At 39.3% G+C, this 14,457-nt stretch overlaps 1 protein-coding gene and 1 pseudogene across 7 annotated transcripts in view; one reads left to right on the top strand and one right to left on the bottom strand.

Moving 5' to 3' along the window:
* The window catches only part of CNOT1 (CCR4-NOT transcription complex subunit 1), a 109,172-nt gene that overhangs the window by 75,786 nt on the left and 18,929 nt on the right, over positions 1-14,457 (bottom strand). For all 7 annotated transcript variants that reach the window (XM_016186850.2, XM_007520076.3, XM_016186852.2 and 4 more), the window contains exons 2-12: positions 11,030-11,305; positions 9,261-9,368; positions 8,134-8,232; positions 6,970-7,038; positions 6,814-6,868; positions 5,858-6,061; positions 5,254-5,422; positions 3,259-3,385; positions 3,019-3,129; positions 1,098-1,268; positions 65-192 (exon numbers count right to left, since the gene is read on the bottom strand). In XM_016186850.2, coding sequence (XP_016042336.1) covers positions 65-192; positions 1,098-1,268; positions 3,019-3,129; positions 3,259-3,385; positions 5,254-5,422; positions 5,858-6,061; positions 6,814-6,868; positions 6,970-7,038; positions 8,134-8,232; positions 9,261-9,368; positions 11,030-11,131 — 1,343 coding nt within the window. In that variant the 5' untranslated portion in view covers positions 11,132-11,305. The remainder of the gene's footprint in view (positions 1-64; positions 193-1,097; positions 1,269-3,018; positions 3,130-3,258; positions 3,386-5,253; positions 5,423-5,857; positions 6,062-6,813; positions 6,869-6,969; positions 7,039-8,133; positions 8,233-9,260; positions 9,369-11,029; positions 11,306-14,457) is intronic.
* LOC132537420 (small nucleolar RNA U13) lies at positions 781-872 on the top strand (annotated as a pseudogene).

The following is a 14,457-nucleotide window of genomic DNA, read 5'->3' as shown; positions in this document are numbered from 1 at the left end:
TTAAGTTTACATCAATAAATACTGAAGTATTCCTTTAAAGAAAAAAATAGATGAGAATATTTACCATGTGGCAATTTCTCGATTGTCATCCTCTGGTGGTGCTTTCAGAATATCAGTGGCAACAGTATGACAGGGATAGTCAGCAAAACAAAAGATCTCTGGATTTATAAGGGAATGCTGAATGAAAGAGAGCTGAAACGAGAAAAGAAGTTATTACATAATACATTCCTTCAAAAATCTTAACTGTGGGAGTCGGGTGGCAGCACAGTGGGTTAAGCACACGTGGCGATTCCAGCCCCACCCCCAGCTTCTCTCCTGCAGGGGAGTCGCTTCACAAGTGGTAAAGCATGTCTGCAGGTGTCTATCTTTCTCTCCAAGTCTCCTTCCTCTCTCCATTTCTCTCTGTCCTATCCAACAACGAACACGTCAACAACAACAATAGCTACAATAATAAAACGACAAAGGCAACAAAAGGGAATAAATAAATATAAAAAAAAATCTTAACTACATACTCTTACAAAACCAGACAGATCAAAGGTGTATATATGAGATAGCCATAGAGTCAAGTATCACTCAAGTAATGGGAAAACAGTCTGACTGCACAAAGCAACAGAATCTGGCTAGTATTGGATTTCGATTTTCCTTTAAATTTAATGATGGTTTCTGCTTTTCTTCGCAAAACAAATTCTACTTTAATAAAAGCACAGTGGCTAGATGTCACACTGAGGATTAATAACACTATTCCCCTTCTACATCTATTGATAAAATATCAATCATGGGATCCTTTTGTGGTTCATAAGCATGGTGATAGGGTTCACAATCATGTGCCACCACAAACCTTGTTAAGATGTCAGTACATTACCCATCTGATGTGAAAAACAAAATAAACAAAAAAAAAAACAAATACCAGTCCTGAGCCAGTATACCTCACCTGTATACTGCTTTGTCATATTCTTGACCTAGATTCAAGCCAGGCCACCACCATATTGGAAGAAGCTTAAGTGCTTTGGTATCTTACTCTATCTTCCTGATCTACCTAAAGAAAGTCATTTAGGAATGAAGCCCTAGAGAAGTTAAAAAAAAAATCAGATACTTACCTGACCTTCTGCATGTTTCCAAGGTCTATATATGAGGTCTACTGGGAACACTTCCATACCCAGACCTCTCTGAATACCATAAACCACATTATGAAGTCCTTTACTGTCACGAATTTGAAACCCAGGATGATCCAGTTCATAAGTTACTTCCTTGAAATTCAAACTTGGGTTCTAAAACAGAAAAGCATTTTAAAAATTAAATGTATACATATTTTGATTCATTGTCCAAAAAGCAAATTAAATCCAAAAGTACAAGAAGATCTAATTATAAATTAAAGAAAGCATTTGAATCTTTCTGTGGTTCCTAGAAATAAAGAAAGGTAAAGTTTATTTTTAAAGATGTTTTAACTGGGCTGGATAGATAGCAAAATAGCTATGCAAAAAGACTTCCATGCCTGCAGCACCAAAGGTCCCAAATTCAATCTCCAGCATAACCATAAACCACAGCTAATGAGTGAGAAGATGGTCAGAACATCATTCTGGGGGAGGGGAGGGAAAAAACATCATTCTGGCATATGCATGCCTGGGATTGAACTGAGGACCTATCCTGTGTGTTACTACTGCTCCGTGAACATGTGATTTTTTTTTTTATAAACATGGCTGTTTAAAAATATTTTATTTATCTTCACAAGCGATGAAGCAGGTCTGCATGTCTATTTCTCTCCCCCTCTCTGACTTCCCCTCCTCTCTCCATTTCTCTGTCCTATCCAACAGCAATGACATCAATAATACAACAGTAAAACAAGGGCAAAAGGGAATAAATATTTTTTTAATTATCTATTAATTAGAAAGATAGGAGGAGAAAGAACCAGACATCATTCTGGTAAATGTGCTGCCAGGGATTGAACTCAAGACCTCAAGCTTGAGAGTCCAATGCTTTATCTACTGCACCACCTCCCGGGACCACCGCACATGTGATTATTAATACTATTATTTTGGTATTTTTAAGACTAAGAATGGGGGCCAGGTGACGGTACATCTGGTTGAGTGCACATGATATAATGCACAAGAACCCAGGTTCAAATCCATGGACACCACCTACAGCTTTGCAAGTGGTGAAGCATTGTTGCAGGTCTCTCTCTCTCTCTCTCTCTTTTCTATTATCCCCTACCCTCTCGATTTCTTGTCTCTAATTAATAAAGATAATTTTTTTAAAATTTCAAAGAATAAAAATGAAGATATTACATTAAGACTCCACTAAATTCCCACCAACAAAATGTTATCATTCCATTCTGGTTCACTTGTCTTAAACATTTCAACATGCTAGGATTGGTACTTTATCTGGGGATCAATTACTTAGCTGACAGATACTCAAGAAGTAGTAGTAAGTTAAATATTAACTTTATTATCTCTAACCATCACAAACAAGGTTAACAAATAACTGTTGTGCCTACCTTCCAGAAAACTTCTCAAAATGCCTTCTGTCAATTTCTCTTACATTTATAACAATAAATTTGCTTCAATAAAATAAGCCATACTTACACCAGCAACCCAGTCACCTCAGCATTATCACTCAAAAATTAATAAAATTAGAACTTGGTGATGTATTTTTCAGTAAATAACCATTTCAAACCACGCTTCAGTACTTTTTAAGCCAATTAAGCTGAAAATTATATTTTAATTATCTTTACTTATTGTGAGAGTTAGCCATATATCAAGAGGGAAGGGGGAGATAGAGTAGAAGAGACTTGATTCATCATTCACAAAGTGTACCTACCCTGTAGGTAGGGACTGGGGGCTTGAACCCAGGTCCTTGCACATTGTAATATGTGCGCTCAACCAAGAGTGCTACCACTCTACTCCTGAAAATTATTTTTTAAATGCTGTTCTTGCTTAGCTGGCAGTTTATTCATTAAACTTTATTTTTGTTTGGGCAATATTATGTTAACCTTATGAATGTAAAATAGGATTACATATTCACCAGTTCTTTGAGGACATCAATCAAGACTTCCACATTCCACGTGTGTGCCTGTGCGCCATCGCTTTTATCTTTTCCATCACTCCAAATTCCACTGCCAGGAGCAGAGATACTCTGTAGAAGTTAAAAACTTGAATTAGACCCATCAGCTCTGGTAGATAAATAAATTATACTGTAATTTCTTAAAACAGGGCAGGATATTAATTAACTTAAAAAAAAAACAAAAAAAACTTCTACACTTACCTGTAATGGAATACCGTCTGTTAGTCCTGAATGAGTTCGAGCCATCATTCCCAAAACTCTTGCAACCTGGGCAGCTGTGACCTCCCGTACGCCAAATTGCATGATAATATTGCGACATTCTTCAATGCTAAAACAGAAACGTTACTTCATTATAATACTGTCACCAGACTGGGGAGATATCATATTGGTCATACAGAAGGACATTCCACATAGAGTAAAGAAGGTCTCTTCAACAAATGGTACTGGGAAGACTGGACAGTCACATGTAGAAAAATAAGACCACTCAACAAAATTAAATCAAAATGGATCAAAGACCTGAATATAGAAGAGAAACTCAAAAGTTAATAGATGAAAGCATTGGTGAAATAGTGCAGGATCTTCACATCAAAGATTTATTTAAAGACTCAACTCCCTAGCCATGGGAAATGAAAACAAGAGTAAATAAATAGGATTACATGAAAATGAAAAGCTTATACATCAAAAGCAAACTACACAAGGATAACCAGGCAACCCAGCAAATGAAAAGATATTTACATATCACACATGCATCAAAAACTGGTATCAATTATCTATAAAGAACTGGAACAGGGAAGGAGTAGACAGCATATTGGTTACGCAAAGACACTGTCATGCCTAAGGCTTCCAAGGCCCCAAGTCTCAGTTTCAATCCCAGACACCATTATAAACCAGAGCTGAGCAGTGCTCTGGTAGGGAGGGAAGGAAGGAAAGAAGGAAGAAAGGAAAAGAAGGGGAAGGAGAGGGGGGAGAGGAGAGGAGAGGAAGAGGGAGAGGAAAACTAGTATACAACAACAAAATAATAAAAACCAATCCAAGGTGCCAGGTCGTGGTGCACCTGGTTGAATGTATGTTACAGTGCACAAGGACCCCGGTTCAAGGCCCTGGTCCCCACCAGGAAGTTTTCACCACTTCACCACTTGTGAAGTTTTCCAGGGGGAAAACTTCACAAGTGGTGAAGCAGCGCTGCAGGTGTCTATCCCTCTCCCTCTATATCACCACCTTCATTCTCAATTTCTGGCTGTCTCTATCTAATATATAAAAAGATAATAAAAATTATTTTTTTTAATCTTATAAAAAGTGCAGAAAATGTCCTCTCCATCTTTCCCTCTCTGCCCTTGCAAAGTAAAATAAAATATTTTTTTAAAAAAGAAAGGAAGCGAATTGCACCAAAGTGAAAGACTCTGGGGTGGGAAGGGGGGGAATACAGGTCCAAGAAGGATGACAGAGGACCTAGTGGGGGTTGTATTGTTACATGGAAAACTGAGAAATGTTATGCATGTACAAACTACTGTATTTACCGTTGAATGTAAAACATAAATTCCCCAATAAAGAAAACTTAAAAAAAAAAAATCAGGTTTATAAAGTGTAAAGTGACAATTCCATAAACAATTCCTCACTGCTCTCTCCACACTGAAATTCAACCTGGTTCCTGTATTTGAAAAATTGATAGTGAATAAAAGAGTAATTTTGCCACCAAGATGTTTACAGCTGCCATTTAAAACTAGTAAGTAAAAGACTGGGAATTATGCAGTGGTTGCAACACTGGATTTACAATGCAAAGGTCCTGCTTAAGATAAGGTCATTCTACAAAGTTATCAGGCATGAATAAGGCTAAAGGTTCACAACAAAAACTAATATATATAAACTTAGAAACAAAATCCTTGAAGCAAAGATAACACATTAAAGAATTTGCTTTAGAGAGTCGGGCGGTAGCACAGTTGGTTAAGTGCACGTGGCGCAAAGCACAAGGACTGGCTAAGGATCCCGGTTTGAGCCCCCGGCTCCCCACCTGCAGGGGAGTCGCTTCACAGATGGTGAGGCAGGTCTGCAGGTGTCTATCCCCCCCCCCCCAACCCCCGTCTTACCCTCCTCTCTTGATTTCTATCTGTCCTATTCAACAATGGCCGCAATAACAACCAATAGTAACAAGTTTGCTTTAAAAAGTAATCACAAGTTCAGAATCTCACTACTACCAACCTTGCACAAAAGCCATAGCCTACTTCTTGCATGAAATCAGCCAAAGAGCTCTCCATCATGGTTTTGGCTACCCCTCCAGAATCAGGCAGGATCCTGTCCATTAGAATGTCCCGTTTTTCAGGGTATAAAAGTGGTGCAAGCACCACGGGACAGCGTTCCTGGGGAAAATCTGAAGGAAAAGATCACAGCTGTTACACTGATTAGGAAAAACAAATCCTTTTGTCCTATCTAAAGTTCCCTAAATATTATTAAGCTACTAAAGTTCATGTTCAAAGGTTATTGTTCTTTCCCCATCCAGTAAGTCCAAGTTATGGCTCTAACATCAATTTTAAAATATAAAAGCTTACGTCAAAATAACTGCTCACGCATTTAAAAAATAGATTTATATATATGCCTAAGACTATTCATGAAAGAAGATTAATGGCACAGTTAATGTTTGTTCTACATCTTTACAATCACGTAGCTATTTTATATTCTCAATATACTCTCCCTTCAAAGATTACCAACTTAACATTAAGGCAAATCACTGTCTACATTTATTATTATTTTTCATGTGTGATTATCAAAAAGAAAACTATTCTGTGTACTACAAACAATGCTTTACCTCTGCGCAGCGTCTTAAGAAAAGCGTCTATTTGTTCCTGTCCAACTCCAAAGGCTCCCTTCTGCCCAAAGAGAAGATGGGAGAGGAGGAGGTGTAGGACCTCTATTGCTATATCTTGGAAGCCACCTTCTTGATTTCCACTGACGTCTGCGTCAATGTAAGAACGCAGAAGATCTGGAAGCTTCTGTTTGATAAACTGGGCAGCTAAAAGTCAAGTAAAATAAAGTTCAACAGTTATTTTTAAACTGAAGTGGGCAAAAAGTCACATACCACTAAAACATAGTGATCAAGGAGAGCTGGAAGAATGCATAGCCTTATGCAAAAGGCCATCAAGCCTGAGGGTGTGTGGTTTCAGGTCTAATCACCAGTACCACCATGAGACAGAGATGAGTAGCGCTCTGGTTAAAACCAAAAAACATAATGATCATAATTCTACGTCACCAATTAACTCACCATTTACACTCTAATATTCAGTCATATTCAATGTTCATAGGTATAGAATAAGGGAACAAACAGGCTGGAATAGTTTTTCATTTTTTGCAAGATAAAGCAGCTCCAAACACCTGTTACACAACAATATTGAACTATATACATCACAATATCATTATGAAGGCAATTGGGGGGTGGGGAGATCACAAGGGATTCAGGTCTCTGGACTGGTAAAAGAAATCACAGCACCAAAGCTTCCTTCAAGCACATTGGGGGATGGGCTTGAACTTTGATCAAAAAACATGGCGAAATGGCACACTAGCCATCTGAGCAATTTTGCTGGCCCTTTCTGTTTACATTTTCCCTATAAATTCAAAAGACCAAAACAATGTACATAAGTTATATTATTCTCTAAATACAAACTATAGATCTTGAGATTTTATATAAAAAAAAAAAAAACAAGGATAGATTTTTTAAAAATCTCACTATATTCCTAAATGAGAATCTTTAAAGAAAATGAAACTTACCAAAACCTCTGAGATCTGAGCTGGAAGAGTTCAAAAGGGCAAGGCCAAATATTACCTGAAAAAATAAGAGATAGATTGGCCAAATAGCCAACAATTATTCTAACTCTAAAGTTGCCTGTTAGTTTCCTTACTTCCATTATCTCTATAATCACTTACCTCTTGTACTTTGCTTAATTTTAGAACTTTACTCAGCTGGGCAAATAAGTGGGGTGCAGGCTTCAAACTCTGAAACAAACCAAATTTTGTGTTAATAAAAAAGTTATAAAAGGGGAGTCGGGCAGTAGCGCAATGGGTTAAGCATGCGTGGTGCAAAGACCACCATAAGGATCCGGCTCGAGCCCCCGGCTCCCCACCTGTAGGGGAGTCGCTTCACAAGCGGTGAAGCAGGTCTGCAGGTGTCTTGTCTTTCTCTCTCCGTCTTCCCCTGCTCTCTGTCCTATCTAACAACGACATCAATAACAGCAACAGTAATAACGACAACAATGAAAAACAAGGGAAACAAAGGGGAAAATAAATTAAACAAAGAAGTTTTTTAAAAAGTTATAAAAGGGGGACGGGTGGTAATGCACCTGGTTGAATGCACATGTTTATAGTGCACATGGTCCCAGGTTCAAGCACCCCGTCCCCCCTGCAGGGGGGGGGGGGGCTTTGTCTCTCTCCTTCTGTCTCCCCATACCCTCTTTCTTTCTGGCTGTCTCTATCCAATAAAGATAATTTAAATATTAAAATATATATCCAAAATAGCTTTTTAAAGCATATGTTCACCCATCTATGGTGCCACTTAAGAATGGCACAGTCCTGCAGTGTTGCTGAAACAATGAAGTCTATCCTAGAACTATGGACTGACAAGCCTTCAGAGAATCTAGTCTTACGGGAGACGGGTGGTAGCGCAGCAGGTTAAGTGCACATGGCACAGAGCCCAAGGACCGGCGTAAGGATCCTGGTTTGAGCCACCTGCAGGGGTGTCCCTTCACAGGCAGTGAAGCAGGTCTGCAGGTGTCTATCTTTCTCCTCTCTCCACTTCTCTGTCCTATCTAAAAACAATGGCATCAATAACAATAACAATAAAAAACAAGAAGGGAACAAAAGGGAAAATAAATATTTTTAAAAAATTTTTTAAAAGAATCTGGTCTTACCATGGTGTTCTACATATTATCAAGTTAAAACTGCCTTGATTTTATTTTCGAATCACAAATTAAAAACCACTTAAAGAGTTTTTTAAATTAAGATATCACATTTATTCTGATGCTGAACTTTAAGGCCTTTACACAAAATCTAATAAGAAAACAAATTAAGATTAAAGAAAAAAGTCATACCAACCTTCTGATAGTGCAATGGATTATCAATGGCATAGGACAACGTCGAGATAAAATTTGGCTTCGTAATCAGTGACGCACACTCCTGAATCAGAAACTGAGTCTTTAAAAATAAAAACAATTTTAAATGAATTGTATTAACACTAGCAGTCATCAACCCACACAAATAGAAACAACGACATTCAAAACATTGAAGTCCAATATTGTATACTGTTTTAAGGTTATCAAGAATCAACTCTTCAGGGACCGGGTGGTGGCACACCTGGTTGAGGGCACAAGGACCCGGGTTTGAGACCCCCGGTCCCCACCTGCAGAAGGAAAGCTTTGCAAGTGGTGAAGCAGGGCTGCAGGTGTCTCTTTCTCTCTCCCTCTCTATCTCCCCTACCCTCTCAAATTCTGACTGTCTCTATCCAATAAAGATAATTTTTTAATCAATTCTTCAAAAATACCATTTTTAAATACTTAATCTACAGACTATCATAGAGCATTAAAGTAAAATTTCAACAGAATATAGATAACATAATTTAAAATCAAAATGGGAAGTCGGGCAGTAGCGCAGCGGGTTAAGCGCATGTGGCACAAAGACTGGCATAAGGATCCCAGTTCAAGTCCCTGCTCCCCACCTGCAGGGGAGTCACTTCACAAGTGGTGAAGCAGGTCTCCAGGTGTCTATCTTTCTCTCCCTCTGTCTTCCCCTCCTCTCTCCATTTCTCTCTGTCCTATCCAACAATGACAACAACAATAAAACAAGGGCAACAACAAAAGGGAAAATAAAGAAAAAAAATCAAAATTTTATGTAGAGGTATGAAAAACTATTACCAGATTGAGAATTAAGTCAAAGAAAATCTAGTGTAGGAGATTCTCTCTCTGTCAAGCAGCACTTTCCACATTCCTGCTATCTTCAAGTCTGATTACCAACTTTCTAAGTCTGAACCAAGCAGATACAAAGGTAGATATGACGGTCTGTAGTCATACAAGAGACTGAAGGACAAAAAAGGAAATTCCAATACTGTTTAGCCAATCAGTTAACATCAATTGTGTTTATTTGTATGTCAGCTGCTACACACATCATACTCAATATGCAAATTAATGAGCAATTAAACTAAGTAAATAACTCCAAGCCCCAAATACCTGGTGAAAATCTTTGCCACTGCTTTTACCATCGCCACTGAAATCCACATGCGAAAATAGGCAGCGTAATAAATGCCTGTCTGCCTCAGGACCGTGCCGATTCACAATCTAAGAAGAGCAAAAATATGAGTTTGTAAAGAAGATTAAAGAGATTAAAACAAATACCTATGGGAGGCATCTATCTCTAAGATTACTTTATTAGCTCATTTTGAGAACAAGCATTCTTGAAAATACAGGCATGGAGGTAGCAATATTTTATAATTATATGTTTCATACAGGGAGAACATGAAGGGTAACAAGCCCATTTAACTATACTTTGGTCAACACCCACACCAAGCAGTATAAATAACATGCAGTAAGAATGCAAAGTTTTCTTTTAATTATAAGGCAACAATTCTCTCTCTCTCTCTGTCTCTGTCTCTGTCTCTCAGATATTCTGGTGAGGGAGAGAGAGAAAGGTATTACTCAAGCAACACAGAACCACTCTGGCACATATGATGCCGGGGATTGTACTTAGGACAATCTCTTATGCTACAGAGTCCAACACTTTATTCACTGCATCACCTCCTTGGCCACAAACTGAACTTTTTCTACATATTATTTTTACCCTAAAAATGAAGCCTGAGAGGGTTGGGTGGTAGCACACCCAATTGGGTGCAAGGACCCAGGTTCAAGTCCCCCAGTCTCCATCTATGGGTGGAAACAACTGCAGTGGTGAAGCAGAGCTGAAGGTGTTTTACTCTCTTCCCGCTCCCTCTCAATTTTCCTATCAAATAAAATGGAAGGGGGAAATGGGGAGAAATGGCCACCAGGAATGGTAGGTTTGTAGTACAGTCACTGAGCCCCAACAATAACCCTGGTAGAAAGGGGGGGGGGGAGGCGCACAGAGAATATTTTAACAACACTGATTCTATTCCTGTTAATAGTTCATTATTTATTTGATAGACTCAGAGAAACAGCCACAGCACTGCTTCTCCACTTGTGAAGCTTCTACTCTGTAGATAAGGCCATGGGGCTTGAACCCGGGTCCCTGCAAGGTGCACCACCGGCCAGGCCGGCAGAACACTGAGTATTCATTGTTTATGTAGCTATATTTAACTAATGAACAAATATGAAAACATTATAAATCATAGTTACATACTTTTGCTTAGTTATGGCATAAGGATTCTTTTGTTTAATTACATGGATTCCTCAGATTAATCTTCAACAACACTATCAAAAATTGCTTGCATATTCTAGACAGGTAGGTAAGACCCCATGATCCTAAAATTCAACAGTCCCCCAAAGACATTTGTGAGAAACCCCATGAACACTGTACCTAACCTAACTCATTTCCCAAAGAAAAACGGGATTATCTATCATAAATTCCCAACTCCCTCTCATTTTGTACAACTTTTTGGAGTACCTTCCTACTTCTAGGACAATGCTATCTGATTATTTAAACATTTCATAAACTGCATGACAGACAAAAATTTAGAACAACAAAGTACTAGCCACACGATTTAGAATGGCTATTATAGTACAATGCAAGATGTTTTAGAGCAGAAGCTGTCAACAGTGGTTAAGTTTGGTAATGGAAGACCTTCCAATTCACAGTCTGTCTGGTTGTATGTCATAAGCACTTCACCAATTCAAGCTAACATTTTCAGATAGAAGAAACAAAGAGGGAAAGACACTAGAACACAGAAGCTTCCTCCAGTGCCATTTCTGGCTTTCTTTCCACAGCAATCATTCTTTAAATGGTACATGCTTTCTACTAGTTTACTCACATGCTGTATTTCCTGCTGGCTGGCTCGGTAGTTTTTCTTGGTTAAATTGTCCACCAGGTAGCTGATTTGAGACAAGGCCAGCGAGAGCGAGTCAAGATTCATTGCTGGTTGGGGCGGAAGCAGGCGGCCGAGCCCGGCGCAAAATCACCATTATTCCCCTTTAGTCACCTCAGAGGCAGGTTAATGCTTTCTTTGTAATTAACCTATATTTTGTGTCTGTACAATGTCTTCAGTTCTTCTTTACCAGGGGTAATACACTGTTCTGAAACATGGCACCTGTGTAAAGAAATTCAGAATATTAAATACCAATTTTCTATGGATAAAAGAGTTAACTAACCTTCATCTTTGTTTTTTTGTTTGTCTGTTTTGTTTTGCTTCCAGGGTTATTGCTGGGGCTCAGTGCCTGCACCATGAATCCACTGCTCCTGGAGGCCACTCCCCCCCCCCTTTGTTGCCCTTGTTGTTGTTAACCTTCATCTTTGAATCTTAGTATTTAAAATACCAGCAAGAACTTCGTGTACAATGTATTTATTTTTTTAATTATTTATTTATTATTGGATAGAAACACTCACATAGTGTTTAATCGGTTGAGCCACCACCTGGCTCCCGTACAATGTATTTATAAGATCTTGTTTATTCATTTTTTTTTTCTTTTTTGCCACCCACCAGACTTGTTGCTGAGGCTCTGTGCTTATACAATGAATACACTGTTCCTAGTGACCATTTTTTCCTCCCTCCCTCCCTCTCTTCCTTGACAGGACAGAAAGAAACTGAGGAGGGAGGAGGAGATAAGAAGAGATAGAGAACACTTGCAGCACTGCTTCACAGCACAGAAGTTTTTCCCCCATACATGGCGAGCTAGAACTGGTATCCTTGTATATGGTGAGGTCTGCACCAGGAAAATCATTACCTGGTCTCTTTATTTATTTGTATATTTCATTGCCACTAGGGTTTTTATTGGAGTTTGGTACTAGCACTAGGAATCCATCAGACCTAGCAGCCATTTTTCCTTATTATTAATTTTTCTGTTATTTGATAGGACAAAGAGAAACAGAGAGGAGAGGGAACTAGAAAGGAGGAAAGACACCTGCAGACCTGCTTCATTTGATACTACTGTAGGTGGGGCTCAAGAGCTTGGATCAAGGTGATGTGTACACTAAACCAGGAGCACCACCACCCAACCCTCCCTCCACTTTTTTAAATCTTTTTTTCTCAAAAAAATCTTATTTTTGTTGCCCTCACTTATTTTTAAGGTGTTGTTTTTGAGTCAGAGTGTTTCGTTTTAAAGTTATACTCTAGGTATCTGAATGGCTGGCTTAAATGCCAGAATTAAAACTCATTTTGTCATTTCTAAAGCTGTAAAGGTTAACTTAGGAAGGGAAAGCCAGTAGAGTGCATGCTTTAACATGAATGAGGACCTGGGTTCAAGCAACAATCACCATATAGGAATAACATGTAAAGGTGAAGCTTCATTACCCACCCCAACCCTCAAAGAAAAGGGGGGGGGGAGCAAGAAGAGTCTAAAAGGAGTGGTGAAATTATGTAGATGTAAAGTTCCAGTGAAAACCCTGGTGTTAAAAGGGGGCTGGGGTGGGGTGGGGTGGAGGGAGTATATGTGTCCAGAACATGACAATACAAAAGGACAAGATCGGGAAGGGGTAGACAGCATAATTGGTTATGCAAACAGACTGTCATGCCTGAGGCTTCGAAGTCCCAGGTTCAATCCCCTGCACCACCATAAACCAGAGCTGATCAGTGTTCTGGTAAAAATAAATTAATTAATTAAATTAAATTTAAAAAAATAAAACAAAAGGACAAGATGATTGCCAGTGTAATCCCAACCACAAGCTAAGGCAAAATAGTCGGGGTGGGAGGGGGTGGAGGAGAACATAAGTTTTGAGCTGAGAAGACAGCACAATGGCTATATAAAAGACTTTCGTGCCTGAGGTTCTGAGTTCCCAGGTTCAATCACCAGTACCACCATAAGCCAGAGCTGAGCAGTGCTCTAGTCTGTCTTCCCCTCTGTATCTCTCTCACAGAAATAAAACTAATAATTATCATGAATGAGGACCCAGGTTCAGACCTCCTAGTCACCATTTGATAAGCAGCATGCAGAGGAAGCTTTACAAGCAATGGAGTAGTACTGCAGTGTCTCTCTACTTTCTCTCATCCTCTTTCTGGAGTGCTCCTTAGATACTCTGAAAATATACCAAGATCTAACCCTATTGCAGTGAGTCAGTGTCTCTCCCCCCCTCCCTCCCCTTCCCTCTCTTTCACTCACTCACACACTCCGGAAAGAGTGTAATATTAGAAAAACTATTAGGGCCAGATAATAGCTCATTAATACAGCATACATGTTACAATACATAATGACTCAGGTTCAAGCCCTGAGTCTCCGCCTACAGGGGAAAACCTTCTTGAGTGGTTAAGCAGGTTGCAGTAGTCTCTCGCTCATTTCCCCATTCCCTCTCAACTTCTATCTGTACACAATAAATAAAATAAAATATAATAGCACAACAAGGTGCCAACTGGTGGCACAACTGATAAGATCACACACATATTAAAATGCACAAGGATCTGGGTTCAAGCCCCTGGTCCCCACCTGCAGGTGAGAAACTTAGTATCACTCTGGCATACACAGTGCTAGGGATCAAACTCAGACCTAGTGTGTATGCGGCCTACGTATGCTACAACAACTCGAGTCCAATGCTTTATTCCTGCGCCACCTCCTGGACCACTACAAAAAGATTCTTATGCTCAAACTCCATGGCCCCAGGTTCAATCCCCAGCACCACCACCAAAAAAAAAAAAAAAAGGAAAAAGACTTTCATACCCAACACCTGATATCCCAGACTCAATACCTCACATTACCAAAAAGCAAAGGTGAGTAGTGCTCTAGTAAAAATAAATTTTATACACACACACACATACATACATACATATATATGGTGATGAAAAATAAGGGAAGGGAAAACTTTAAAAAGGCTGGTATATATATTCAAATATCTGAATGGGGGGGATACAAACTCCCTATGTCCATTTACCCATACAAAGAAAAGTTTTAAGTTCATTTGAAAAATATAAAAAGTGGTCCGGGAGGTAGAGCAGTAGATAAAGCGTTGAACTTTCAAGCATGAGGTCCTGAGTTTGATCCCAAGTAGCACATGTACCAGAGTGGTGCCTGGTTCTCTCTCTGTCCTCCTATCTTTCTCATTAATAAATAAATAAAATCAGGAGTCAGGCAGTAGCGCAGCAGGTTAAGCGCATGTAGTATGAAGTGCAAGGGCCAGCGTAAGGATCCCAGTGTCAGCCCTGGGCTCCCCACCTGCAGGGGAGTCACTTCACAGGCGGTGAAGCAGGTCTGCAGGTGTCTTATCTTTCTCTCCCCCTCCTCTCTCTCCTAACGACATCAATATACAAACATAAAA

This window comes from Erinaceus europaeus, chromosome 2 (assembly GCF_950295315.1).
Source record: "Erinaceus europaeus chromosome 2, mEriEur2.1, whole genome shotgun sequence".
NCBI classification, from domain to species: Eukaryota; Metazoa; Chordata; class Mammalia; order Eulipotyphla; family Erinaceidae; genus Erinaceus; species Erinaceus europaeus.
This window is presented reverse-complemented; position numbering and strand designations above follow the sequence as displayed.